The following is a 27000-nucleotide window of genomic DNA, read 5'->3' as shown; positions in this document are numbered from 1 at the left end:
AAATATATTGTTTTATACTTCCTTTATGTACATTTAGGAAGATTAGTGGTCACCCACTTTCAGCCCTTGGAAGTCAGTCTCGTTTTGTGTATTAAAATACCAGAGTGTTCAGTATCTGAAGTTGACAGTACTTTGGAGGTTAATAGTCATTAATGGCTGTGATCTGGCTCTGTAAAATAATTCCAACTGAGGGAAGTATGCTGAAAGGGGTGCCAGTCATTATTTACAGAATACTTTGCAGATGAAGAAGCAATAAAAAAGACAGATAGAAGCAGCAGCACGTCTGCAGTAGCTCCAGTCTGGTTACTGCTGCTGTGGTGTTATACCTCCCACAGCTTTAGGCAGACTTGTCAAAATGGCAAGAAATACACAACAAGGAGGCACCACAGAAAGCACATTTATAATGATGGAGAACTTTAAATACAAATCAACAAAACAATGGATTGCAGGTCTCTAAGACTGTCTTTTGGCATAAGCAGTGCACAGTGTATAGCCTCGGAGGAGTCAGGGAGATTCACTCAGCAGCGAGAAGCTCCACTGGGAAAATCACTGAGAGGCTACTGTGCTTAGTGCACAGGCTTCAGGCAAGAGTCATTAGAAAAGGTGGCATCAGTCAGGAAAGAGAATTTGGGAAAAGCTTTGAATTCAGCTGTAGATAACCTCTGAGATGAGATTACATCAAGTTTCTAGGAAACTCTGTGGAGCCATCACTTGTTGTCAGGGAGATATGCAGTGCCATCATGATCTATGTGTGTTTGTACCAGCCAAGTAATCTGGTTCAGAATGCTTCTATAAGCGTTATGTTTTTGCCGGCTCTAGTGTGTAGGAAAGGAAGTTGTTATGTCATGAAGATCTAGAGTGTCGGTAGTTGATAAAAACAGAAAGGATGTCTAAGATCTGTTCTTCCACTGATTGGCAGAATACCCATTGGTGTCACTGGGAACTGATTGTGCCTATAGGGGAGACTTTGGTCTGGAAAAAAGTTGTCACTGTGTGATGTGTTTTTTCCCCAAGAGTGGCTGATTGATTCATCTTTTAAAATGAATAGTTTTAATCTGCTGTGTTGTATCATAGACGTACTGCTTTCAGTAATGTTGCACAATAATTTGAAGACTTGCATAATGTACATAAGCATCTGTTTAGCAAATTTTCTCGTGCCAGTGTAATTAAACCATTATTGATAAGAAATAGATTCACAACTTTGGTTGAAATCCAACTTTGCCACCACAAACTAACACAAAGGTACAACTTTACTACTACAAACTCAGTATTTTGAGTTCAAAAAATTGATCTTCTGTGCAAAAGAACCCTTTATGGTTGCTAAAATTAACCAGAATGTGGTATTTGTGAAGGAGATATTTTTCAAAGCTGGAGATGTGGTACCAAATGACAACAAATGATTTAGAGAAACTGCACAAAGACAAAAAATAAGTTTAAATTAGTTAAATAATACTCTATTCTCCACTGTTAATAGACTGTTGTAAATAATTTTTATGAGTCAGATTTGCTTATCCTAATCAGAGTGATAAGTCTTCATAATGACTTCTTGAATAAGCATTGGCCAAATGGCAGTTCAGGAAGAGTTCAAGTTCATTTTACTCACCAGCTGCCAGGGCTTTTTTTTTGGATGATGCAGATTTTAGGATCTCAGTTCAGAAATGAAAAAAACCTAAATCCTGAACTGGCATGAAGATTTTCTGTGTGCTCAAGGGGTGGCAAAAGTACAAGTCTAGATCTGGGCCCTGGTTGGGAAGATGCAGGAAATGCAGTGAATAGAATGGCTTTCTGCCACACAAATGTTATGAGACTCACATAATAGCCTTATTTCCATGAGGAAATTTGGAAACTCTTTATTTAGACCATCTGTGCTTTGAAAAAGTAATAATAAAATGGAAGTTTTCTATTTTGCATATGGTACCAATTAAGGGAGGGATCTATGTGTGCAATAATTGCCTTCATATTAATCAAATATGCATGTGTATTAAACAAAAAGCTGACCTATGAATAATTTTCTGTTTTATAGAAGCTGGTGGGTAAGACATTCGTTTATGATTAATTATCTCAAGGTTTAACACACTATAAAGTACTTCCTTTGCTCAGCCATTAGTCTTTCCCAATCTGGTTCCAGTTCATAACAAAGGATGCAGTTTTGTAGAATTCAGTAATGCCACACTGTGCATCACCTGGGAAGATTCTTCTGTGTTGTGGGCTGCCTTGAACAGCCCCTTCTCTGTCTCACTGTCCATTTGCTCATCAAAAACATATGTCAGGTTCCTCCTGGACTGGAATGTGTTGACTGATGTATGAGCGTAGCCCTAGATAACCTTAGCTGAAACTATGCTTATCACTTAAAAAGTGGCTTTCAAGTTGCACAGTGAACATACTAAACTGAAGCTATTCAGCAGAATCATAGAATCATAGAATGGGTTGGGTTGTAGGTGACTTTAAAGATCATCTAGTTCCAACCCCCCTGCCACGGGCACAATTGCTGACCAGATCTTACTGCGGTGTAAACCACTATAACCAAAATTCTCTTTCTTGTATATTAAGTATTTGAAAAATTGAGTAAAGAAAAATAATTATCATACTTAACATATATGCAACTAAAACTGGACCCTCAACTGTCCAAGAAATATGTCTTTTAATGTGACACGGAGATCTGGTTTAGAGCAGAATGCTGAAAATTAGGTTACAGTATTGCCCTCAAGTGGCCAATTTTGATACTACATCATGTTATGTTCACATATTTTACATGAAATAGAATGCAAACGTTCATGCAGATAAAAATCACAATGGTTAGAAACAGCAGAAACTTTCAGTATTTTTTACCTTTGTTTTATTTTGGGATTACCCATTCTTCCCCTGTCACTATGCAAGAGCAAATGCAAAAGAAAATTATCAACTATTAATTAGATTGCAGGCTTATTTGGGAATAAAATTAAATCTGTGCATTAGGTGTTGTAAGAACTTAGCACATGCGTTTCACTGTTCTTTCAAATAGCCTGAGCAGAGAATCTTCCTGAGATACTTAGCATAGCATAATGGCTCTGATTTCTCCCCTCAAATCATTTAGAACCCATTTAGTCTGTTTGGACTGGGGAAGATTAAAGATATGCTTAGACTGACATTTCTATTCTGGCATAAAAGGTGCTTGTTCCTAGGCAGGCTCTACCCATTTCTGGTAACCTGCAAGTTAAGACACGCTGAAGTAGAAGTGGTATACATTCATGTTTGATAAGCTCCAGTGGACTTACATGTTATGCAGTCCTCTACTCTCTTCATTTTTGCATCAGGTATTTCAGTCTGCCAGGCACTGTACAAACAGTCAAAATTCTTCCTGGAGTTCTTTTCTGCTCTTTTCGACATGAACATCACGGTTTTTCTACTAAGAGCTCTAGACCGATTGCTCTTTATAACAAGAAGATACGTCATAGATAAGTCTTTACTCTTTTATCCATGCCCTTAGCTCTCTGCTTTTCTTCTAGTCCACAGACCCTCTGGCTCTTCAGTCCAAGCAACAATATAAACATGCCTCTGTCTCTTTTATCCTGCTTCCTTTTTTCACTTGCCTTTCAGCTACTCTTAATCACCTCATTTGCTTCTCACAACAAACTGGGAAATGTCATTAGTAAATCATCTTTACTCTTCCCCTAAAAAATTGACGCTGTGTTGGAAAACCATTCTTAGTCCAGTCCCATTCAAAGGACCTAATTTAGTTGCTGTGGAAGCTAGTGAACAGCTTTTCACTGACACCAGTAGTCTTTGGACTTAATCTTAAGAGCAAGGATCTTTAAAGTTTTCTCAGATGATCTTTTCTCCATTTTTTTTCCACCAGCAAAGATTTAAAATAAGACATTCTGGAGCAAATTCTGAAATTAATGGAGACTGTCCACTGAAACTTGATAAACAAAGAGAGACAAGAGGGTTATTTTGTCCAGAGTTGTTACTTGACCTTTCTTGACAGTAACATAAGTAAAGAACAGAAAATATTCATAAAGGGGAAATTTACTCATAAAACAGCTGAATAACATCCTGACTTCCCCCCTCATCAAGTGCCATGTAAGATGTATAGAGAAATGGCACAACATAGCAATTAATCAGGGATGAAATAAGCAGAACTACCTAATGCTAACATTATCAGCTTGTGATAAATGACTGCATTGTTTTCTCTGTGAAGTATTCTAGAACCATCGCTTTTGATTATAGGTACATTTTCCTCCCATTACCTGTACTGCAATTTTTTTATATATTGTGGTCAGTGGTGAAATTTGCCTGTGCTAGCAGGCAATACAGAAAATAGTTTCACTGCAAAATATTGCTTCTGTGTGGAACCAGTCTATATTCTTCCAGCCACCTTAGATATCTAGGCACACCCACGCATACAGTCAAAGGGAATGTTGTTTGAGTCTAAAAGAGTATTTCTATAGCTGTGAACAACTACTTACATCCCAAAGTATTTGGACTTGGTGAAGGAATATCACTAAATATGGACCCATCAGGAATAATGAATGTAGAAAGTGAACTGAAAGTACACTACTTATACTAAAAAAAGTTAGAAGAGATTGATTGAATTAACTCAAGTGAAAACATCCTTGGCTATTTTCAAAGGGAGGTGATTGTATTAAGTCTTTTGAGAACCTGCAAATCCAACTGATCAGGAAGGCTGCAGCAGCTCTGATGCACAGTAGAGAAATTTGGAAAGAACACTGTTTGATATTTCAAAAAGACACACCTTTTTGGAAACCAAAGGTCATGTTTTACTTCCACAGAAGTAAACCTTATTCTCAACTATGATACTTTACCTTTCATCTAGTTTTGGAGACTGCAAATAAGGACCATCGAGGTCATTTTAAAATGTATTCATGCAAATCCTATAGAGTATGGTGCCTCAGATCTCAAAGTCTAAACCTCAAAATTGCTCTGAACTACTCAGTAGCTCCAATGGCCTTTCATCTTCTATCTGCCTGCCTCCTGTGTAGGTTCAGAGCTCAGCTACAGCTCCAAAGGTGGGGATAATGTTTCAGGAAAAACTGATGAGCTTGCATTGTTCAAACAAAATCAGGGTAGAAGTAGTTAATTGATTATATGTAATTAACTGGCAGTTAGTATTAATAGCATACTCAATATCACTAATAGATCAGATAAACTATGATACTAGACACTTCAATAATGTTCATAATCTTAATAATGTTCTAAACATCCTCCTATAAATAACCCTCTGAAGTTCTAATCCCACTCACCCAGCTGCTCACCCACTCCTATGCACTCCTGTCTCACAGGCAGCGGGGTTACAAACGCAGCCCCACTCTCCTTAGGGGCGATTGTCTGCTTGCACACAGCTCTGGCTGGAAACGTGGGAGCTCCAGATGTGTGTGCACCCACACAGGACCCACGCCAAGGCTAGCAGCACACTAAGCCCTATGGTCCAGGAAAAGCTGTGGTGCTGGAGGGCTGACTTCTGTCTGTGCCTGACCAGTTTTGCCTGTTGCTGTTTCTGCTCCAAAACCTCTTCCCCCCAGCCCACCCCACTGCAAATTGTCATGCCTTTTTAATGTTATTTTTCAAGCTGGCTCCCTCCTTGTAATTTCCTCATGGCTGTTTAATCTTGCTGTTGATTTATCATCATCAATTTAGGGCAAAAGCCCTCCTGAACCGTTTTGTATATTCCAGTCACGCAGGTTTTGTTATCCATAAGATTTTTGTCAAGGGTGGACTGCATGAGCTCTCCCAGGATTTATCTCCTTCCTGTCTTCAGTGTCTCGTTTAGATTCCTCGCTAGAGGAACAGAGCAGTTTCAGATTGCAATTAATGTCACCATTTTGAAATATCTACCCCAGGATGGCATAAATCATGCTCTTTAAGTGTCTGTGTTGTGCAATGAAGTAAAATAAGAACCTAAACATAAACCACACAATCTTGTAGGGTGGCATACCTTTGCATACTATGACACCTAAGTGAATTGTCTGTGTGTGAGCTGTGTCTATGAACTCCTATTGTAATTAACAGAAAGCTAAGTCAGTGAAGGTAGGTGTTATAAGTTTGCATTTATTGCCATTCCTAAGGTTAGTTAAGGAAAATCTTCCTTTTTTGACTTGTCACGTGGCAAAACTGTGCTGGGATGGAGCTAGCAAGCAATCCCAGAAGGATTGCTACAGTTTGTTTTCATTACAGTAAAATTCCTTTACATCTTCTGTGGAGTGCTGCAGTCTGACACCCAGTGCACACAGTGTACGTGCCATGTCTGCTCCTCAGCATGCTCTGAATAGGCCTCTTAAAATAAAGGAGTGGAGGTGGGAGAAACTGGGGCATAGCTGTCTGATTTAATTTATACCTTTCTGAAGCAAATCCTCAGCTAACTATTCATCTGGCTGCCCCGGGCTGCCCTAGAACCCATCTTAAGAAATTCATTTGCAGAGAACATGCCAGAGGAAAATCTTCTGAAGGGAATTACTAAGCCACCATAGCATGCAGCCCTGTGAACAGCACACTCCTCCGCTCTCCTTTAGTGTCCATGTGTCTATTCATGAAGCTTGTCAATTAGACCATTCACTGGTGATTCCATGTATTTTTGAAGAGACAAAGGAATCCATGTCACTGAGATCATAAGGCTTATTTTAATGACTTCACATTTTTAAAAAATAAAATTCAAAGTGGGTAGAGAAAAAGCATTTTAAATTTAATACCATTACTCCCCCCCCCCCCTTTTTTTTTTCCAGTGGCTTACTCTAAAGCAAAAACACTTATCAGTGAGCTAAAGGTCAATGAGTTAAAACTCATCTTAATTACGTTTCTAGTTCAGTCTGCCTTTGGAGAAAATATGTTCTTCATCCCTGTACTTTAACTAGATTTACACATCTTCTGAAAGGTATTATGTAAATATGTAGAATATACCCTTGACTATATGCATCCAGCACGTGGATGAACATTTCCAAGCTCCTGAGAACTCTTGCAATTCTGTACACAATGGTGTCATTGTACAATGTGTATGTCCATGTGTACATTAAGTTTTACAACCTACTAAAATTTAATCCCTATTCCTCTGCTCAAAAATCTGCCAGCAAGAGGTCAGCTTTCTCACAGACTAAATTCCTGTGATTGTCACCAGTTTTTTTCCATTCTGTCCTCTTTTGCTACTCTGTGCTGCTTTTAATCAACCTCAGTCAATAACGAAGTTGAACCCTGCTGGGCAGGTGGTCTGTTTCCTCTGAAGGTGGGAGAACATGCCTCAGTAGTCATCATCTGTAGTAATCCTCAGCTTAGTGACTTTGGCTTTCTGCACTTGAACAGAACTAAGTGCTGGAAACACTTAGAAAAACTCAAAGTTGCTGTACATATTCATATTTCTTATCCCCAGTCCATATATTCTACATTTGCCCTATTAGGTGCTGAGAACCCTGTAGAATCCATAAGAGTCAAATGTAACCTGAACTGGTTTGAACAGGATTTTTTCATGAACTGGAATTGAACCTGAAGCATTTTTCTGGTGTCTTTGTTGGTCCTGAACCAAGCTGTCTAAACATTTATTTTCAGTCATTGGCTTAGAATAAACATTGTCCTAAAACCTGATATCCTATAATGAGGACCTGTTGAGCACAGTTGTTTTTTTTTTTATAATCTGCCCAAGGAGGGCTGTGACTGAAGTGCAGTACCTTGGAGAAGCCAGTTTTATTTCAAGGTCTGTTGTGGTGGAAGCAGTTTGCTGCTTTAGCTAACAGCATGCTGTGAGTGCAAACAGTGCACAGCAGCCCACCCTTCAGCAGTTCTGGCTCAAAATACATGCACTGCTTATTCTTTGTGTTGTGGTGCTTAGGAACCAATTGGTGGTTCCTAATGATGAGCAAATGGCCTAACGGGCTTTTTCTGTCCCTTTTGCTGTTCCTTCCAATAATCACCCTCTATCTCTCCTTATAAAATTCTCTAACTCCTTATGACCCCTGTGCCGCAAAGCAAGACAGCTTTTCACTTAGCCCCTCAAAACCTAATGCAGACATAGGAAACTAAAGAAGTAAAAGCTAGTCTAGCAGGAATGTGAATGATGTACAGGATCTGGCAGAGACATTGGAGATAGCTGTCAAAGTTAGCTAAGAACCATCTTGTCTTGTTCTGGTGAGGTGAATCTTCATTCTTAGTTTCTTATTTCACATGAACTGATTAATAAATTGCTGTTGGGCTTCACTAAAACTGGGACAATTTCAATCAGAGATGAATCTGAATCAGAACTGATGTGAAAACTATTCAGCTTCATGTTCTGAATCTTTGTGCCACTCTGTAGGAGAAACAAAGCCGAGTGATATTAGACTTTGGGAAGCAAGTACTCCTGCTTGTCTTGAGATGTAGCTCAACCTGAAGATTTGCATAATCTCTTTCTACATTGCAGTTCTGGAGCTCTTTTGCCCTAGAGATTCATGGAACTGCAGTACACAGGGAAACTCTATGCCATAAAAATACAGTGTAATGTAATTCAAGATTGCAACATGACGCAAATATTCAAATGGCAGAGCTGAGGTTATATGTGCAACATTTATTTATAAATTCCTGGCAGTCAGAAATTTAATTTTGTAATTTTAGTAATATATATTGTTGATATTTATTTCCTACTGGCATTTCAAACAACTCTCAGAAGCAGAATAGAGAGTTCCAAGCCCTGCTAAACTTCCACACAGATCTGTTCACGGGGCAAATTTATTTGGTTTGGCAATACCTGCGAGCTTGTTAGAATAAAACCAGATGTGATAAGAACAGGTAGGCAGCCAAACCAACTTCCTACCTTCTAGTTATTTACCAGCACAACAGGATTGAGCTACTGGCACTGAAGAGAACAAAGAGCAAAGGATGGTCAGTATTAGCTCCATACTTCAGTGTTTTTTCATACCTTTCTGTAGGCAATGATACAGTGTTTTTTAAAAAGGAAAGTGGAAAATGCTTATTACATTTAATTGCAATATGCTGCCTGAAGAAACTGTACGTTAATCATTCATGCCAACACAAACGAGCATGCTTGGCAGTGTTTCTGCTCACATGGGGAGGCTACAATTTTGTGGACAAGAGTGCACAGAATTATGTTGTAAGGAGATCTGGTGTTAGCACAGTGAATTCATCATAATGCATCACCAGTAATTAATGGTGTACCCCGGGGACAATGCTAGGTCCAGTCTGTTCCACATCTTTGTTAATGGTCTGGATGATGGGGTAGAGCACGCTCTCAACATGTTTGCAGGTGATACAAAAGTTGGAGGAATGGCTTGTTTGCCAGAGGGTCATGCTGCCATCCGGAGGGACCTTAGTCCAAAGAAACAGGCTAACAGGAGTCTCACACAGTTCAACAAAGAGAATTGCAAAGTCCTGCACTTGAGGATGAACGACCCCAAGGACCAGTATAGGTTGGAGTTCCCCCAGCTGGAAAGCAGCTTGGCAGAAAAAAAACTGGGGGTCCTGGTGCATGCCAAGATGATCATGAGTTTGCAAGTGCACTTGCTACAGAAAGAGCCTAGGAGTATCCTGGATTATATTAGAAGTAGTATTGCCATCAAGTTTCTGAAGGAGGACATTCTTCTCCTCTGCTCAGCACTGGTGAGGCCACAGCTGGAGTGCTGTATTCAGTTCTGGGCCCCCAGTATGTTCCATGGACGTATTGGAAGGAATCCAATGTAGAGCCATCAAGGCAATGAAAAGACTGAAACATCTCTCCTGAGAGGAGAGGCTGGTAGAGCTGGGACCATTCAGCCTGGTGAAGAGGAGGCTTGAGGGGGATCTCATCAACATCTATGAAAACCTGAAGAGATGGTCCAAAGAAAACAGAGCCAGGCTCTTTTCAGTGGTGCCCAGTGCCAGGACAAGAGGCGGGGAGCACAAACCAAAACACAGGAGGCTCAATCCAATTGTCAGGAAGCACTTGTGTGTTGCATAGATGATGGAACACTGGCATGGGTTGCTGAGGGAGATTGTGGAATTTCCTCCACAGAGATCTTCAAAAACCACCTGGATGTAGTCCTGGGCACCTGCTCTGGGTGTCCATGCTTGAGAAGAGGTTGAATCAGATGGTTCCAGTGGTGCCTTCTAACCTCAGTCATCCTATAGTTCTCTGATTCTGTGCTCATACTGTAGATCCAAAATATCACATTAAACCTTGTTACAGACTTCTAATAAAGGCCATCGTTGTAAATCCATCGTCAGTACATGCCAGCCACATGAGTCTCCAGTGGACTTGCTTACAGAAGCCAGTGGGACATGTATGAGTAGGTGATAGTAGAAAACACATAATGGCATTTCTAAGTCAATTTAGTAGACAAATTCCTGGAAACATTCAGAAATTTGTCTTTTTTGAGTATTTGTAGAAAACACGTTCCATGTGTACTGTATGAGCTTTATATCTGAAAACAGTACCTTTATACAATATAAATATATCTGTTTTGTACTAATTACTACTAAATTATCCAACAGTTTGACACAGTTCAAAAACTAATTGAAAACATGATTCAAAGGCAGATCCTTTCTTAGCACCAAGATCTCTGATACAACAAAACTAGACTGTATCCCATTCTTCACTGGTATAATGTGTTGCTTGAGTTCTCTTTCCCTAGATTGCTACCTGAAGTGATGAGGAGGGTGAATTTGCATGAGTGATGAAAGCAGTTGAGATTACAGTGTTATGCAGGACAGTGAATATGTCCCTGGGAGGATTCACATGGCTAAAATCCTCAGCATCTGCAAGAGTCCAGCCAAAGTATAGTCTGTGATGGCTGTGATGAGTGATTCTGTTTAGAATTTGTTAACCTGGGGTAAAAATTCATAGTCAAGGTCAAGTGGGATAGCCCTTGGCATAGTATGTTAACAATAGAAAAGGCTTTTTCAATGACTGTGCTACTGCCTATTGCTGAAGCAATAAGTGTTATGATTTCTTTTGCCTGAAACCAATTCATAGTAAAGCATTTTATCAAAGTAAGCTTATTCTGTGAGCAATATTTTTTAAATGCATTGCTTTAGAGTCTGTTTCTGATATTTGTAAACTAAAGCTCCTTCTTTGCTAGTGTGCTGCATGGTGCTTTTCATGCCATTCTTTACTGTGCAAATGAATAACAACTGAAATTGACATTGTAATGCAATTTTGACTTCTACCAGCCTTTTAATTTATGACTTTAAGCACTGGTTTAGTTAAGCACTGGTAAATGTTCACAAGTACATGTAATCTTTTTCACAGCTGCAAAGGTTTTTTGAGATGTTCTTCAAAAGCAGTTCTCCCCAGCAAGCGTTTAACAACATGAAAGAAGCTATAAGCAAACTTCTACTTATAACTGAGGTCCTCAGTGAATCGTCTGCCTCAGGACCAGGCTCTTTCAATCAGTAAGTAACTTGCAGTGTTCATTGCTATGTTGTTGTTAAATTAGCTTCTTAAAACAGAATAAAAATTGTAGAGGACACATGACTCCTGAAATAAGAAAATCCCTTATATTTCATAATTTGTATAATGCTGTATTTCCTGTAAGTGAGCACTCTGACATGAGTGAAGTGTTTAAAGTTAGAGTAGCACTGGCTGTTCTGAACTGGCCAAGGCAGAGAACGTGAACAACAAGCACAGCAGAATATTTTACAAAATGCATGTTATGAAATGTACCCAGGCAGCAACATTCATTTTTATGTGAGTGCTAAGTCACTGCAATCACTTCTACTAGATTGTTACAGTTCTTATACATATATCAGCGTTTCTTACTTAATAAGTGTAGTAATTAATGTTTGTTCTCCACATGTTGTGTAACATCTGTAAGCTTTTTTTGTGGTAAATAGTAAATAAGTTACTATTTATTATGTTTGTATGCTTTAAAAATATTTGGGTTGGTCCAAAAGTAATGCCTCCTACTTATTTCTATTGAAACTACAGCAAAGAGCACAATAACAATATTTAACAGAGCACGTTATCAGCTACAAAACACTGTTTTCCAGCATCGTCACATCCATTAGCTGTGCATTTTCACCAGTGATGAACAAGAGCCTGCATGCTGCGCTCGAAAAAATCTGCACCAGCAGCGGTGACCCACTGTCGCTGTCACCACTGCTGAAACTCATCACTCACCTCCTCACTGTGCTCACATCCACTGTTTGGTCTCTACAAACATTCAACATGAATGTCAATGGGTGGAATTTTTTCTGCATGGAGGAATTCAATGACAAACCTTTGCTTCATCTGCATTTCCCTGTCAGACACTATTTGGCAGACTGTCTCTCTACTGCCATCCATCACATGGCAGCAAAGCATAATGGAATATTGGTGGGAAGGTTCAACCTCTGATGCCATACCACCAAAATCCTCTGATGTCATGGCCCAACATAATGAAATGGGAGGCATTGCTTTCAGAGCAGCCCTCATATATTTGAGAACCTTGGTGTTTCAATAACAGTAATATGAAGCTCATTATTTTCTGGGAATAACACATTGTGAGGAAAGTGGAAAGAGAGAAGGGAATGAATATAAAATGGATAAAGCTATTTTAATAATGATCCAAACTGAATATTTGTTTACCCATGGGATAGATATCTCTTATGTGTGTAGCCTAAAATTTTCTCAGAGTTCTCGGCCCATGTCTTAAAACATCCCCTCAGGTGCAGGTAGGTTCAGTGAGCCCGGAGAGTTTCACCTGATAGAAATCTCTTGCCCTCCAAATGTCTCCAAAGCTTTGTGGGACCTCATTCTTATCAAAAAGCATTCTGTCCTTCAATGTAGTTCCCTACCCTCACTAGTTTAAAAGTCGGCCATACAGATATCCTTTAGTATATCACTCTTTTCTTCAGAACACGACTCTATCTTTGGTTAGGGTTATAGACTCTTCTTAGAACTTTTTAGTCTGTATCGTATGCTTTGGTGGGACAAATGTGTTCATGTTCTGTCACTGTAGTGCGTATTTTACACTATCTATCCTCACTGAATCTGATTTCTATTTCAGGTATTTCTATTTCTGTATTCTATTTCAGGTGCAGCCAATGTTTTCAAATGCTGACCTTTGACATTGGGTTCAGCACCTCCATACACCCCATAGTTCTTCAGGTGAGCAAACAACACTGGAATGTTTCTTTTGTTGTTGACAGTGGTTTGCGGGCTGGTTCGGCCCGTTTCCATGACTAGTGGGGCAGAGGGATCTGAAGATCTCTGCCTCTGGAAAGGGGAAACAGGGGACCCCAAATAATTAAAAACAGCGACAACAATCTGAGGAGAAACAAACTAATTTACTAAATGTAGTATTGGAATGCAAGATAGAACACTATAATACAATCCAATCAAAATTGAAGCTAATAAATCAAATATAATGAGAGAAAGAGCGTCCAAAAACTGAAAGAGTAAGGTGCTGCGTGTGATCGGGACGAGCAGCAGGGAGAAGAGCCGATAAAGGGAAAAGAGCATGTCAGGTGATCTACCAAGGCCTTATATCTGTTCCCCCTGAGCAGAAATGATAACGGAAGGGTGAACAGTCTTCTGGGGAATGAAGTAGTTCTTCTCATCCGGGACAGGTACCCGGACCTGGAGCATTAACTCTTTAACTCCCAGTGCACTACATGATGTTATGATGTGGAATACTGATAACTAAAAATCACAAAGCCATGACAGTTGTGTTTTTTCTCTCCTGGAGTGCCCTAGAGTTTGCAAGCTTGTTGAAGAAAAGAAGGGTTTTACTTTACCCTGGAAAATTACAACAAACAGAACACAGCATCAAAACCTCTGTGATAGTTGCTCTCAAATCTCTGAGAAATGTCCAAATGCTTTAATAATATTTTTGCCTAGAAAGCAAATAATGAGATACAGATTTCCTGTGATAAAGTTCACCACACCAGACAAGCGTGTAAACTTTTTAGTGTTACAGCACTATAATCACAAATGAATATCAGCTAAACAAAATGCATAGAAAGCACTGCATGCAAGTGAAGTTAGGTATTAACTGCAGCAGAAAGAAAAACACTAAGAGAGAAAGTTAGAAGCCATTGATGGCTTTTAATACAGGTTAACATTCTCCATGAACTGTACCATAATTCTTCGGTTCATTTCTGCTTTCACCTCCACTGTGCTGCCTTCTTCCACTGCACTGCCCTCTTCCTGGGCAGTCCTCAAGGCCCTCAAAACCTGAAAAAAGATGACTATTAGCATAAATTCCTTCTGGCAATGTTGTACCATTCCTGTCTAATAACAGCCCAGCCAGAACAAAAAATTTACTGCTTTACAGCTTTTTTTCACTACATTTATACATACATACATTTATACATTATGTATCTAACTGGACATACGAAATCTTTCTCCATATATATGATATACAAGGAGCAAAGCAAATAGTTGTAAATATATCCTGTGAAATTATAGGAGACAATTGATTAAATTTGTCTCCCTTTCAAATCTCTGCAGTTTTCTAGTAACAATAATGCAAAGATAAGATACCCTTTAAAGCAGACTGTAAATAAATTCTACCTGGAGTGCTTAAAATGATAAACATAAAGTATAACGTCTACCAGCTTGTATAGTAACCTCAACCATCAGTTATAATCCATAAATGTGCAATAAATCAGGACTGTTGAATAGTTTCCAATGAGATAATGAACAATTATTCTAAAAATCAACAGTTGATACTTTCTTAGCATTGGTTGAAATTTTATTTTGAATTGCATCCCCTGGAAAGCATACACATATCCCATACAGCCTGGTTATATTTGTGTTTGTACTAAAATAATTCATTCATATTTTATATGACTGTATGTGTGGTTATGTTTATATACTCTAAGGATTATATCATCGATATGAACTCAAATACCTGAGTTTTGTAAGAGCTGTGTTAACATATCAGCTGACATTTTTAAAAATCAAATTTCAGACAAGGCGGAAACAAGCAGTTTCATGCGAGCATGAGATATTACACTCCTTCCACTAGAGGTCAGCAAACGTTGTGGCGTGGGGGTTTCACAGAAAATGTTGTGCATTCTTTATATTATAATCCTGGCTGTTTTATTAGTGCTCTTACGGCTTTTGTTTTTTAATAAAGAATTCCAGCTCAGTAATGTGTGGTTATGGACAGACAGGCCTTGATGTACAAAATGTAAATTCTTACATTGTTTTCTAACAGGTGCATAAACATTTTGACTTTCAAGATGAGGAGGAATCCAATCTTCAGGACCAAACTTTCAAAGAAGTTATTTTTGAAGACACTTTTAAATTTCTATTGTCTAATAAGTCCTCAAGTTCCAGCTTCATAGAATCTTTACAAAACATATATGGATCAACTGTGAGCAAGGTAGCTCATTGCCTCTTTGCTGGGGAAAAAGGATTGGGGCCTAATGAAAGCACATCGCTTTTCACGTGATTTCACCAGAATGTGTTGCCCTTTCCTCCATAGGATGGAATCTTCCTCAAAGAAGATGGACATTGTTTTTCTTTAGGAGAGATAAATTCAATGATTACATTTGTTAAAGAGGTGAAGAATCTTGGACAATTTGAGCTGGTAAAATAAACTATTCTGTGGTACTGGGTTTGTATTTTATGTAAACCTGCTAATATTACTCCTGGATTACCGTTCTCTGCTGTCACTGCACGTGTCTGACTGGATGGACAGGGAATCTGAGAGATAGAAGTTATACTGATTTTATTTTAGATTTTTGGAATTTATAATAAAAGAGAGAATGAAATGAAATGTGGGATTTGATTTAAGGACAGAAAAAGCAGAAAAATAAACCAGAAAATAGAAGAAAGGAAAAGGAAAAAGATATGTAAAAGTCTCCTACATTGGAAAGAAAATAGAATGACAGTGAAGAAAAGGATGTATAAATGGAAACACTGGAGGCTGTTCAACACTAAGATCATTACCAAAGAAAAGACAGACATGAAAAAGTGGCTAAAAAACATAGGCAGAATGTGTGATATGTCTTCTTCACAATTATAGTGAGTTGTTTTTCGGAGAATAATAGAGATGGAGGAATAGCAGCCAGTGTCCATGAATAGGCACGACAGTTTATGAGAAAAAATGTCTGGCACTGAGGTGGAGGACTGGGGAAATGAATCACCAAAACCTGAATATATTGCTCAGAAAATGTTCATGGCACCAGGATTTCTTCTAGGCTTCCTGATTAAGTATTAGGCCTGGAGACTGATGAGACTTTTAAAAAGAGAATTAGTTATTAGTTATCTAGATCTGGAAATCAAGTTAGAGGCTCTCAGTGGAAAGGGAAGTAGACTTCCATGTCAGTACAACAAGCAGGACTGATTTGCAGGGATGGGCAAGACAGTCATTTTCTATAGTTGTGTGAAAGAGAATTTATACTAATATGTCTGTATGCTATATACACTGTCCTCTGATATTTTCTCACTTCTATGCAATTTACAAATATTATAACATGTAGTCCCTAATCATCATATCTCTTCTCAGCTTTACCCTTCTGCTGCACCCAAGATCCAAACTTTACTGCGTGACCTTTATCATATGGTAGACCCAATGAGACGACTTGGTTCAGTCCTGACTGTACATTGGTTGCTTTCCAGTTTGCTTGGACAATTCCAGTTCATGACCAAAGAGGCACATACAGATCTTTCAGTATGGTAAGATAGCTATTATACAATATACTAAAGATAGTTTCTATAACTGTAATTTGGAGTAACTCCAGTGAATACCATGAAACGTAATTCTTCAATAAATTTAGGTGGATTTATATCATTGACAGTAAGGTCCCTCATCCCTCCATGGAGCACTGTCAGACATTCTGCCAGTAAAGCTGCAGCTAGGTCTCAACATATGACAGCTTTTCCCTCTTACTTCTACTTCTAGCACAGAGACCTATGAGTTAAAAAAATAATTGGATGTAATTCTTTTTTTCTAAGAAATGTGAAGTGAATTAGGTAAGTTGTTCCTGGAAAATGGTGAATTCAAAACTATGAGTGTTTACCACTCTAATATAATTGATTCAATTATGAAGAAAAATGTAAAGAAAATATAAAATTTTAGGTGAAGGTTTTTCCAAAAGGGATCGATGAATTTTAGTGGCTCTAAATTTCCCATATTTGACAAGAGACAGGTCAAAGAGTAGGATGCGCCGAGATCCTCATTTTAACTCTAAAAGCTGGGAGAATACTGTCATGAAAAGATAGAATCCATTGAGCTTTTGACAAGTGATTCTAAACTTTAATAAGGAGGGAGGCAGAGAGGAAAGAAGGAAAGTAGGCATGAAATAAAAAAGAGAATAAGGAATGAAAGGAAAGAGAGTGAAAAGTTGTGGTATAAAATGTATTTATTATAAAAATTGGGAAAAAATTGTTATTGCCTTTATCTCCTGACTAGTGACATTTTGTATACACGTATGCTCTAATTCTTTACTGAATAGACGCATATATACTGTTTATGCAAACAGAAGCATGTGATGTGTTCTGTTCCACTGAGTCCCAAGTTTGACAAGCAAGCAACATTATTGAGTACACTTTGTCTGGAGAATGCTAAATTCATTATATGGGGCATCTGTAAGACTTCTTCAGTTTTGTTTCTCAGTGAATTGTGTGTAGCTTTCAGTGCATTATCTGTATCTTTGCTTATCTGCAAAGGGAAAATTATACTTCACCACTGTGTTAGGTAACTGTTTATTAGTATTTTGAAAATACACAGTTCCATGATAGTGCTAAACGTTATCGTTGTTACTACTGGCCACTCCATGATAAGTAACTCAAAGATGCAGCTGTTTGCATTCATGTATAAGCCCCTGCCCTTTTGCCAAAATATTTTGGTTTGCATATCAAAGCATACTTTAGCAGCTTTCTGTTCTAATCTAAGCTGTGCCACTCACTCACTCTGAGCAACCCCTTCGCCTCTTTTTTCTTCAAACTGAACATTTACTGTATGTATATAAATACTTAGTAATACCATGACCTTTCTCCAGAAGAGTGGACAATTTGCTTCTCTGCACTGTATTTTTCTGCACTGGTTAAGATAATAATACCATCCTGCTCATTCTCTCCATAAAAAAAAAAAAAAAAAAGCATGCTTTGACATTGCTAAATCATAATCTCCCACTCCTATAGTTACATGCATGTGAAGGTGATGTATGTGTCAGATATGCATGTAATTATTCATAATTGCAAGGAAGAAAAAGGTGAGTAAAGCTTACACCCCAAATAACTCATTCTCTTTGAACTTCGATTAATCTTTGAGATTCCTAGCTTTGATGAGTTTGTAGATCACAGAATCACAGAACTGTAGGGGTTGGAAAGGACCTCAAGAGAGCATCAAGCCCAATCCCCTGCCTAAGCTGGTACCCAACAATAGGTTGCACAGGTAAGCATACAGATGGGTCTTGAACATCTCCATAAAAGGAGACTCCATCAGAAAACTTTTTATGAATGTCTTCAGTTACAGACAGGTTGATTGGTTGGTTCATTTAACTGTTCTTCTCTCTGACTATGCAAACTTGGTATTTATAAAATGCAGTGATTTGCACAGCTGACTAGCCACCCAGACAACATGGATACTTAGATGAAAAATAATGACTTTTGACTTAGGTCTTGTGCAGTTACGCAATTAACTAATAATGATTCCATAGAATTGAGCTATTATTTAAAGATGTTTCATGGTCTGATTTTCTTAACCCATTTTGTCTACATTGCTAATATTGAAACCTTCAATAACATCATGGAACTGTCTGTATTTGTTCCACAGGAGAAGGAAGAAGAGCTCTAGAAAATCATCTCCAACTGCAATGAAATGGTTAGAGCCGAGGTGAGAATGACAATCTCAGAGGTGTCGGTAAAAAATAAGACAAAATTCCTTGAAAGTGATGGAGGGATGCTACCTACATTTACATTAATTGTACATTTAAATTAATTTTTTGCTGTTTTTGCATGATTTTTTGGTTCTGTGCAGCTCTGATTTGTGATATGACTAAGACGTACATGATTACTGTCTTCTAGAACATGGGCTAAGAGGTAATGTGGCAAGTATGCCTGGCTATGTCAAACAGCAAAACAGCATAGAAGAACCAGATTTATGAGAAAAACTAACCTTTCTGTTTTGTGTGAGATCCCAAATAGGTCAATAAAGTTGCAAATGCTTTTACAAAATCAACGTACACATTTGGAAAGGTACTACTAGCTTCTTTTACACAAGCCCATTATTAAGTCAAAAACAGAAACAGCAGCCCTCAAACTTAACTTAGGCTGAAAATATTTTTTTGGTGTTTAATGTTGTCGTGCTCATCACTGGACAGCTTGGGAAACAAACACAGTTCCAACTATGAGGCAAAAGAAGAGAGCAAGGAAATCAGGGATAAGATCTGCTGTGGGAGGAGTGAAAGACAGAGGGAAGGATGGAGAGAGAGAGAACTGGAATTAAGTGCCAGGAAAAAAATCCCACTCTTCAGTCTGCAATTTTGTATTTATTTTCAGGAAACCATTACAGAGTACTTCATTCCATAAAGCAAATGCCCCCATGGAAAGTCTTTGGCAAAAGCGAAAGTAGTAGTCTACAGCACATTTGAATAGCAAGTCTGCTAGTGATCATCTCTCACAAAGTGGTCTCTGGTGGCTCCTCATTTTCAAGAGACCTACAAAACATAATCTAAAGAGAAAAAAACCTCATAACTGAATACTGAGAACATAGTCTCAATACTGATTTTGTGATCCTTTAAAAACTGCACCACTCACAACTAACATATATGTCAAAGGCTCCAAAACTGCCCAGGTTTTTTTTTCCCTTTTTCAGTTTTTATCTTATGGTGCAATTTAAGTATCTCTACATATTCTTTATTGCTTATGTTTCTGATTGCCTAGACCATCAGAGCTATATTACTATTACTGCTGTCAGTCATTTAGCTTTCTCTTTTGTTGAATCACAGTGAGTCCTAAAGGACATGTTTGCTGTTAATATTTTGTGCGGTACACAGAGGAGATCTCTCAAAAGATACGCTCACAAGTGTACATATACCAAGGGTACATGATGTACAGTCATTTACAATTACACCTAAAGGTAAAGTACAGAGGCAGCGTGCTTGTCTGTGCTTGACAGCTCATTCAAGACAGTGAGTAAAACAAACAAGGGGCAGCTTATAAATGAAGGTCCCTTCTTGCACAACAGTGTTTGGAGGAAAGGATTCTGTTGCATCCAGGACCTCAGCTGCTCTCTGACTGAGGGAAAGCTTCATAACTTCACCATTCCTCAGTCCTGCTGATGGAAGGAGCTTGGAGAAAGGAAAATGTGATGATGCTGATGACTAAAAAGCTAAGTCTTCAGCAGGGACGAGTACAGTAATCTACCTTTCTGTAACACTATATCTAGATATTACATTTTGATACCTTACTGTAATTAAGTGGAGTTATTATATGAGTCTTAATGTTTGATGATAAACACAGTTGTCTTATAGAATTGATGCACAGAGGTCACGAAGTTCCTTACTAAGCTGGGTCCTTGCAGTAGTGATGGCTGCCATATTCACGTGGTGCTCACTGGCTAAATGACTCTAGCATTTTCTACAATTAAGACACCTCGTTTTGACCTTACAACTGGCTTGGGAAGATTGTGATACAAAAAGGAACAGTGGAGAGAGAGAAAAAAAAATGTATTTGACAGGTGTTAGCCATTACCTCCTTGGCAAGAAGAAAGCAGGGTATTAAGTGACTTATAACGTGGAAAACAAACTCTCTAATAGTTTGTTAAGTGTCTCCTTTGAAGGAGGTCATGAATGTGCATGAAATAAGGGTGGTGTCTAGACAGTGCAAGATGTCAAAACTACATGTTCATGCACTTACAGATCTGCCAAGAGACAGCTGTTTTTTCCCCTTATCTCAGTGAGATAATGCAAGAATCTCTGTTTCAGTATTTGACAGTTTGCCTTTTACCATGATGGACATTGCTTTCAGCAGCTCCTGGTGAAACATCAGAGGTGTCTGTTTGCACAGAACCTCCCCTGCCTATCCCAGAGAGTGACCTCATGTCTTTCAGAATTCAAAGTGAATGGGCAGTATTTGGGAAGAAGCTTCTTTATGAGGGCTTCTACAGGAAGCACTGGGAGAAGAACATCTGAAAATGGATCCTTTTAAAAAAGCTCTCTCTGAAAGGGTCATGTCAGGCAGAGTTCAGTTCATGAACTGGAGGGATGCCTACTGCCCTTCTTCTATGCTCCCAAAATGTTACACAAAAGAAAAAAAAATGGCAGAGTTAGCAAACTGGGAGCCATTAACGTGTTAATGAATAGTTGCAATTGAATTTTTTTTCACTGAGGGTATATGTATGTATACTCTGGACACTGATTGTGTGCTTGGTTTGAATAAGCAAACAAATCAAAGCACTCAATACAGATACTCACCATGACACAGGCCTTCATCCATATCCCTCTGCTTTTGAACAAAGTTTAACTTTAACCTCGAGTATATACAGAAAAGCAATATAAAACTGCTAAGAGAAATGGCATGGGTTATTTTATTCCCAGCTATATCCACTCGGCCTTTTCCCAGCAACTCAAGTATTTTTATTTATTTATTTTTTATTTTCTTTCTCTTCATGGTGTATACAATTATTTATTATGAGGTGTTTTCTATCACATTCATTCAGGTAGCACTGCTAACGTTGGGAACAGGAGTCCAGAAGTTACATCTTTCCGCAGAGAATATCAAATTACCATCCGCCACGCATTGCCACATATAATTTTTTGAAAAATGTTCCATGAATTCTGTTTCTTCCACTCATGTAGAAATGTATCTGCTATTGAACTGACAGGAATTCTTCTGAAGAAAATGTGATTCCAAAGCAGAAGTTTCATTTTCGCTTGAGGAAGAATCATGAAGGTATGGGATAAGAGTAAGACATTTCATATGGTATATGTCTTTCCTATTTTTAGAACATCTGACAATATATATGATTTAGATTACACGATTTTGCATTCCAGCTGGAAGATCTCGACTTGCTACATATAAAAGAGCAATTTCTTCCTTATCTGCCTAAGTGTTCTGCTGAGTTGATGAGCAGTGTTCTTGAGCCTAAAGCAAAATCTGACACTGCAAAGATTTTTTTTATATAATTACCAAAATGAGAGCTCCTTTTGCTATAGGACTGTGAAACAGGATTAGAACATAAAATTAATGTTTCTGTTTCTTTCAGCATTGCGTTATTCCAGTAAGACTAAAGAAATACAGTGCAGTCATGGTAAGTCCAGGGTTTTCTAGATCACTAGGAGGGAAGACAAGATATTACCTGAGCAAATTTCTTGCCTTTTTTTTTCTATATAACCCTTAAATGAGCCGAGTGCCTGTAAGGTGTTATGTATCAAAGGAATTTTAAGTAGAAAGAATGTTTATGAATTGCTCAATAATTAGGCAGTTATATTAAACAGGCCTCAAATACAAAATTAAACATTTCTATATGTGCTTATTGTGCTTATTCCAACACTCATTGATTCCTTGCTGTACTTCAGCAGTCTTTGGCCCCTCATTTACAAGAACTTTAGCATACATCTGTTTTTGTGGACCAGCTTTTAAACTTGCATGAAATTGAATCAGCCTTATAACAGGCCAGTTCTCAACCCAATGATTTTAAAGAACTACTTTAGAGTAGAAGAGTTTTCTGAAGTATCTGCTTGTAGTACTGCTGTCTGTACTGGCAACAGTGCTTTCTTCTGCCTTCCTCACCAACATATTATCTGAGGAGTAGTTTGCTTTTCAATGTGAAATAATTGCTCAGCAGAGGAGAGGCTTTCCTACTCATTCAGCCACTTTTCCTCTCTGTCAGTGATCGTACCATACTTCCAGGAGGGCCTGTGTCAGTCAGGGCTGGCTGACTGTCATCACCATCTGATTGCTTGCCATTTTATTTTGAAGTTATCTCAATTCATTTTATTTTGAAATTTCTCCTCTGTTTTTAGCAATTAGTGACATAATCCCTCTAGGTAATGTGTGCAGTATCTGGCTAACAGTTTATGCTGCCATACAGCCAGTATTTCTGTCAGTTTGTGAGCCTCAATTACCCTGCGAATCTAGTCCTGCCCTTTCTCTGGAACATCTCCCTTTACTTTTTAATCTCTGCAAGATTACTGAAATTGCCCTGTTCTGTTTCTCTAGGCTGATAATTGAGGTAGGAAAGGCCCAAACAGAAATGCGTGCATACTTATGACCATTAAAAAAAAAAAAAAAGTCACAAAATTTGTTCCTATATTATAGAGAGAGTTTTTTGGCTGGAGTATTTTCTCAAGTACCCAGTTTTAAACATATACTAGGTAATATATGTGGAAAGAAAATTTTCAATACATAGTTGTTCTGTAAATCTGATTTCAATAGGTTGGATTAAAATATTTGTCACAGATGAGTTGCCAGCAAATGATTATTCTCAGGAGTCATTTGGCAAGCACTACAAAATAAAAGATACATTTGAGCAAATAGGATCTGATTGTGGAGATTTCATAAACAAGAAAGTAGCTGGAATTTTTTGATTTAGGAATTTTAATAAATCATGCTTCAAGCTGTACTACAAATGACCCCATGAGTCTAGATATCTCCATGTGACTTGTTCTTATGTCTAACATACTTTGATTTTTATTGGCAATTACACATGTACATAAACCCTGTACACAGGCTGGTACCTAAGCAGGTTACGAATTTAGGCCTAACTTTTTTTCAAGATCGATTTAAACAACTGGAGGCAGGATCTTGCAGAGCTAATCCTTGCATTTTCAGATGCTTATCGAGACTTAGAAGTTTGTGCCTCTGACTAGAGTCATCGGGCACTGAGTGACTAAAATCCCTCTAGGGCCTGAAAATGACTCTCAGGTGCCAGCAGGACTTTGCATCAGGATTATCAGTCTCACACTGAGCAGGCAGTTAAAATCTTTCTACTGTGCATGTTATCAATCTGCCAGAAGTTGCATGTTACTTATAAATGTTCATACATTTCACTGTTTTTCCTTTGGTGCCTTCTTGGAACAGATAAAGATACCCTATCTCATATCAGGCAGATCTTCACCAGTCCACAGCTGGACTTGAATCCTCAGTTTAACCCAAAGATCAGGGAGTACTATGCAGAAGTCCCATTTGACGTGGTGACAGTGAAGATTGGAGCAGAACCTTCTAACTGTCAGTGCCAAGTCCACCTTGATGAGGTGAAAGGACCGAGGTATGAGCAACAAAATAAATGTTTAAAAGCTGAAAGTGTTGTAAACTTAAGAAATATATCAGGGCAGCAGTGAATATGAGCTTTCATATCCAGGTCTTGATTTTGCACCACAGCCTGCTGGACTTTCTCCCTCTGCCAGCAGCTCGCTTAGGTAAGGTGAGAAATAGAGAAAATAAGTTCAGGTGTATTCATTCAGAATGATCAGTTTTTATCTGAATCACATTATAAGGAACTGACATCAGGAAGGGTACCAGGTTGTCCACTCTTTCTGAGTGATACAATACTGGAGGACATGTGAGAGAGCAAAGTCATCAGTAAATACCAGATTTGAGCACTCACCCACAGTCATGTATGCTGTTTAATCATTACTGCAGTCCTTCGCACAGTTTTGGGTTTCTTAGCCAGATCTCTCACAAACAGCACCACGTGTTTTCAGTAGACATTTTAGGCCAGACCACCCTGCCTTTGGATATCGAGAGGGTCAAGGAGTGTGTGTTTATCTGAACCAGGTGCTTTAGAACCTGAGGGCTGGCCTACTTTCCTTGCTTAGCACTGAATATTTAAAAGGGAAAATAGGAACAGTGATTCACTTCACAGGAAGCACCCTTAACCATTCCTAAATTGGCTTTTCTTTATGGCACAAAGTACCTATGCCACACACTGCCTTTTGACTGACTGCGAAGTGGATACTTCAACTTAGAATGCTTGCTAATAATTAGTCAATCAGTGCTGGTCTGTACAGTTGTTGTTGGCCTTATACCTAGTGTATTTCCTGTAATTTCAGTAAGAAATCAATATTTGTTTATGATTGAAATAAAAGCTCCTGTAAAATTCTGCCATCCAGCTTTTTAGTGTTTTAATATTAATAGTCATTACAACCTATAGAGCCACTGTGAGATAATGAAGGTCTGTAAAAAGTATGAGACCTGTTCCTTGTAAAAGGCAAACAGAATAGCCGTATGCCTTTTTCACTGAAAAGTAAAAGCTCTGAAGGAGCAGGCTCAGTCTTATAGCATTCCTCACTTCACTGCAGTCAGAAGACCACAGTTCTGCTTTGTTCTTGTGTCAGACTGAGTCTGGGATTCCATCATGTTTGGCTAGTAACAATTTTCACAGCTAGGTGACACTTTTCATCTGGCTTGTCTCCCTTCTGACTTCACTGTGGACTTGAACCCTCCAGGAATTATTGTCTCTGGTGCCTCCATTCACAGATTTCCTATCAGAATTGTCACTGCCACTGAAGCTGTTCTTACAGACTTTCTTCGTCATTATTTTGTCTTCTTGAAGGAATTTTAAACTCGTTAGAAAACAGTGTACACTGTTTTTATGTAAAACTATATGTATGGAGTAATAAACTTTTAGAAATAGAAGCCTAAAGGAGCAAGCTTAGCTGCCATAGGCAATGCAGTGAAAATCTTTGTTTCTTCACTGTTAATTCCACTTTCATTTTTTTTTCCTCTTTCAGCATTGCTAACTACCCACTTGGCCTTGGATTGAACAAAATTGTTGTTCTTGTAACAGATGATTCGCAGCCCAGTCCTCAGGTTGTGAGCAGCTATAAAATCAAAATTTATCGAGAGGACCGCCCTAGTCTGCCTGTGTTTGATGACTATATGATATGTGGTTTTGTGCAGGTATTGTCTCTCTTTTCTTTTATCACACAAAGTAATAGTGGATTTTTCTGGTTTCTCTGTAGAGTGTCAGATTTGGTGAGATTAGAACCTGGGCTCTAAATGCTATAATTGTGTGAAATACAACATTTACATAATTTTTTTGGTATACAAAGTAAGTACCTGTTACAGTCAGCATGCATACAAGAAATCTAGATTAATTAATGGTTAATTAATCCTTTCTTTGGTCAGTCAAAACTTCCCTATCAGAGAGCGTGCAGGAAAATCATCAGAGTACCATGTGATGAGGCAGACTGGACTTTCTGTACCTATCTATCTGTGGCACTGGATCTGTGGAAAGTCTTTTACCACCAAAGAAGTCTATGACGTTGGCACATTCTACACTGTTCAGGACAAATGATGCTAGAACATTTATGAATTAAAAGTGTTCATTCTAAAATACAGACACAATGGAAAACAAGCAAAACCACAAAACACCTGCTCAAAGGAAGTGACAATTTCTGCTTAGATCCCATTTATCCAACTATAAGTTTGGGTATACAAATAAATTACTCCTAACAAATAACAATCTTTAGGAAAAAGTGGGTCTGTTGAATGAAAAAAAAGTTTGAGGGTCTGTTGAATGAAAAAAAGTTTGAGAGTCTGTTCCATAGGGCTTAGGAGGGGACTGTGGGAAGATGGAGAGGCTTGAGCTGAGACAGACACAAAATTGAAAGTAAGAAAATAAAAGAAGGGAACAGTGAAGCTTCCAGTTACCTGAAGTATGATGATAATTAAATTCTTCAGAAAAGAAAAAGAAAAAGAAAAGAAAAGAAAAGAAAAGAAAAGAAAAGAAAAGAAAAGAAAAGAAAAGAAAAAGAAAAAGAAAAAGAAAAAGAAAAAGAAAAAGAAAAAGAAAAAGAAAAAGAAAAAGAAAACCTGGAGCATAGCTCTATTTTCCTTTTCCGGTTCCCTTCTGTATACTACAGAAGTTACTTTTGGGTGGGCAAAGTCTGAGCAATTTAAGTGATGGATCCGATCAATAAGTATTTCTATTAATTGCAAAGAAACAAGCACTGGAATTTACAACAAGAACCAATGATATTATAAATGCTGATGGGCAATAATTATCTCAGTCTGCAAATCAGAACTTTCAGATAATATATATATAGCAGTCACAGCCTACTGACTGCTGATCTGCCTACCTGATTGCGATAAGTCTGCCACCACACTACCCATTTGTTGACTCTTCTCTCGAAATTAACTTACGAACTTAAAAGGTCAAGGACCATCTT

The 27000-nt window shown here is 38.3% G+C and overlaps 1 protein-coding gene across 6 annotated transcripts in view; it reads left to right on the top strand.

Moving 5' to 3' along the window:
• Positions 1-27000, top strand: part of CPED1 (cadherin-like and PC-esterase domain containing 1) — a 141375-nt gene that overhangs the window by 48364 nt on the left and 66011 nt on the right. For 4 of the 6 annotated variants that reach the window (XM_416005.7, XM_025154020.3, XM_046900022.1 and 1 more), the window contains exons 8-17: positions 11198-11340; positions 12964-13036; positions 15093-15260; positions 15363-15467; positions 16389-16558; positions 18660-18719; positions 21711-21778; positions 22092-22136; positions 23909-24095; positions 25561-25729. In XM_416005.7, coding sequence (XP_416005.4) covers positions 11198-11340; positions 12964-13036; positions 15093-15260; positions 15363-15467; positions 16389-16558; positions 18660-18719; positions 21711-21778; positions 22092-22136; positions 23909-24095; positions 25561-25729 — 1188 coding nt within the window. The remainder of the gene's footprint in view (positions 1-11197; positions 11341-12963; positions 13037-15092; positions 15261-15362; positions 15468-16388; positions 16559-18659; positions 18720-21710; positions 21779-22091; positions 22137-23908; positions 24096-25560; positions 25730-27000) is intronic. The other 2 variants (XM_025154021.3, XM_040649711.2) reach the window with 2 other exon arrangements.

The sequence above is a fragment of the Gallus gallus genome, chromosome 1, assembly GCF_016699485.2.
Source record: "Gallus gallus isolate bGalGal1 chromosome 1, bGalGal1.mat.broiler.GRCg7b, whole genome shotgun sequence".
Classification (NCBI taxonomy): domain Eukaryota; kingdom Metazoa; phylum Chordata; class Aves; order Galliformes; family Phasianidae; genus Gallus; species Gallus gallus.
This window is presented reverse-complemented; position numbering and strand designations above follow the sequence as displayed.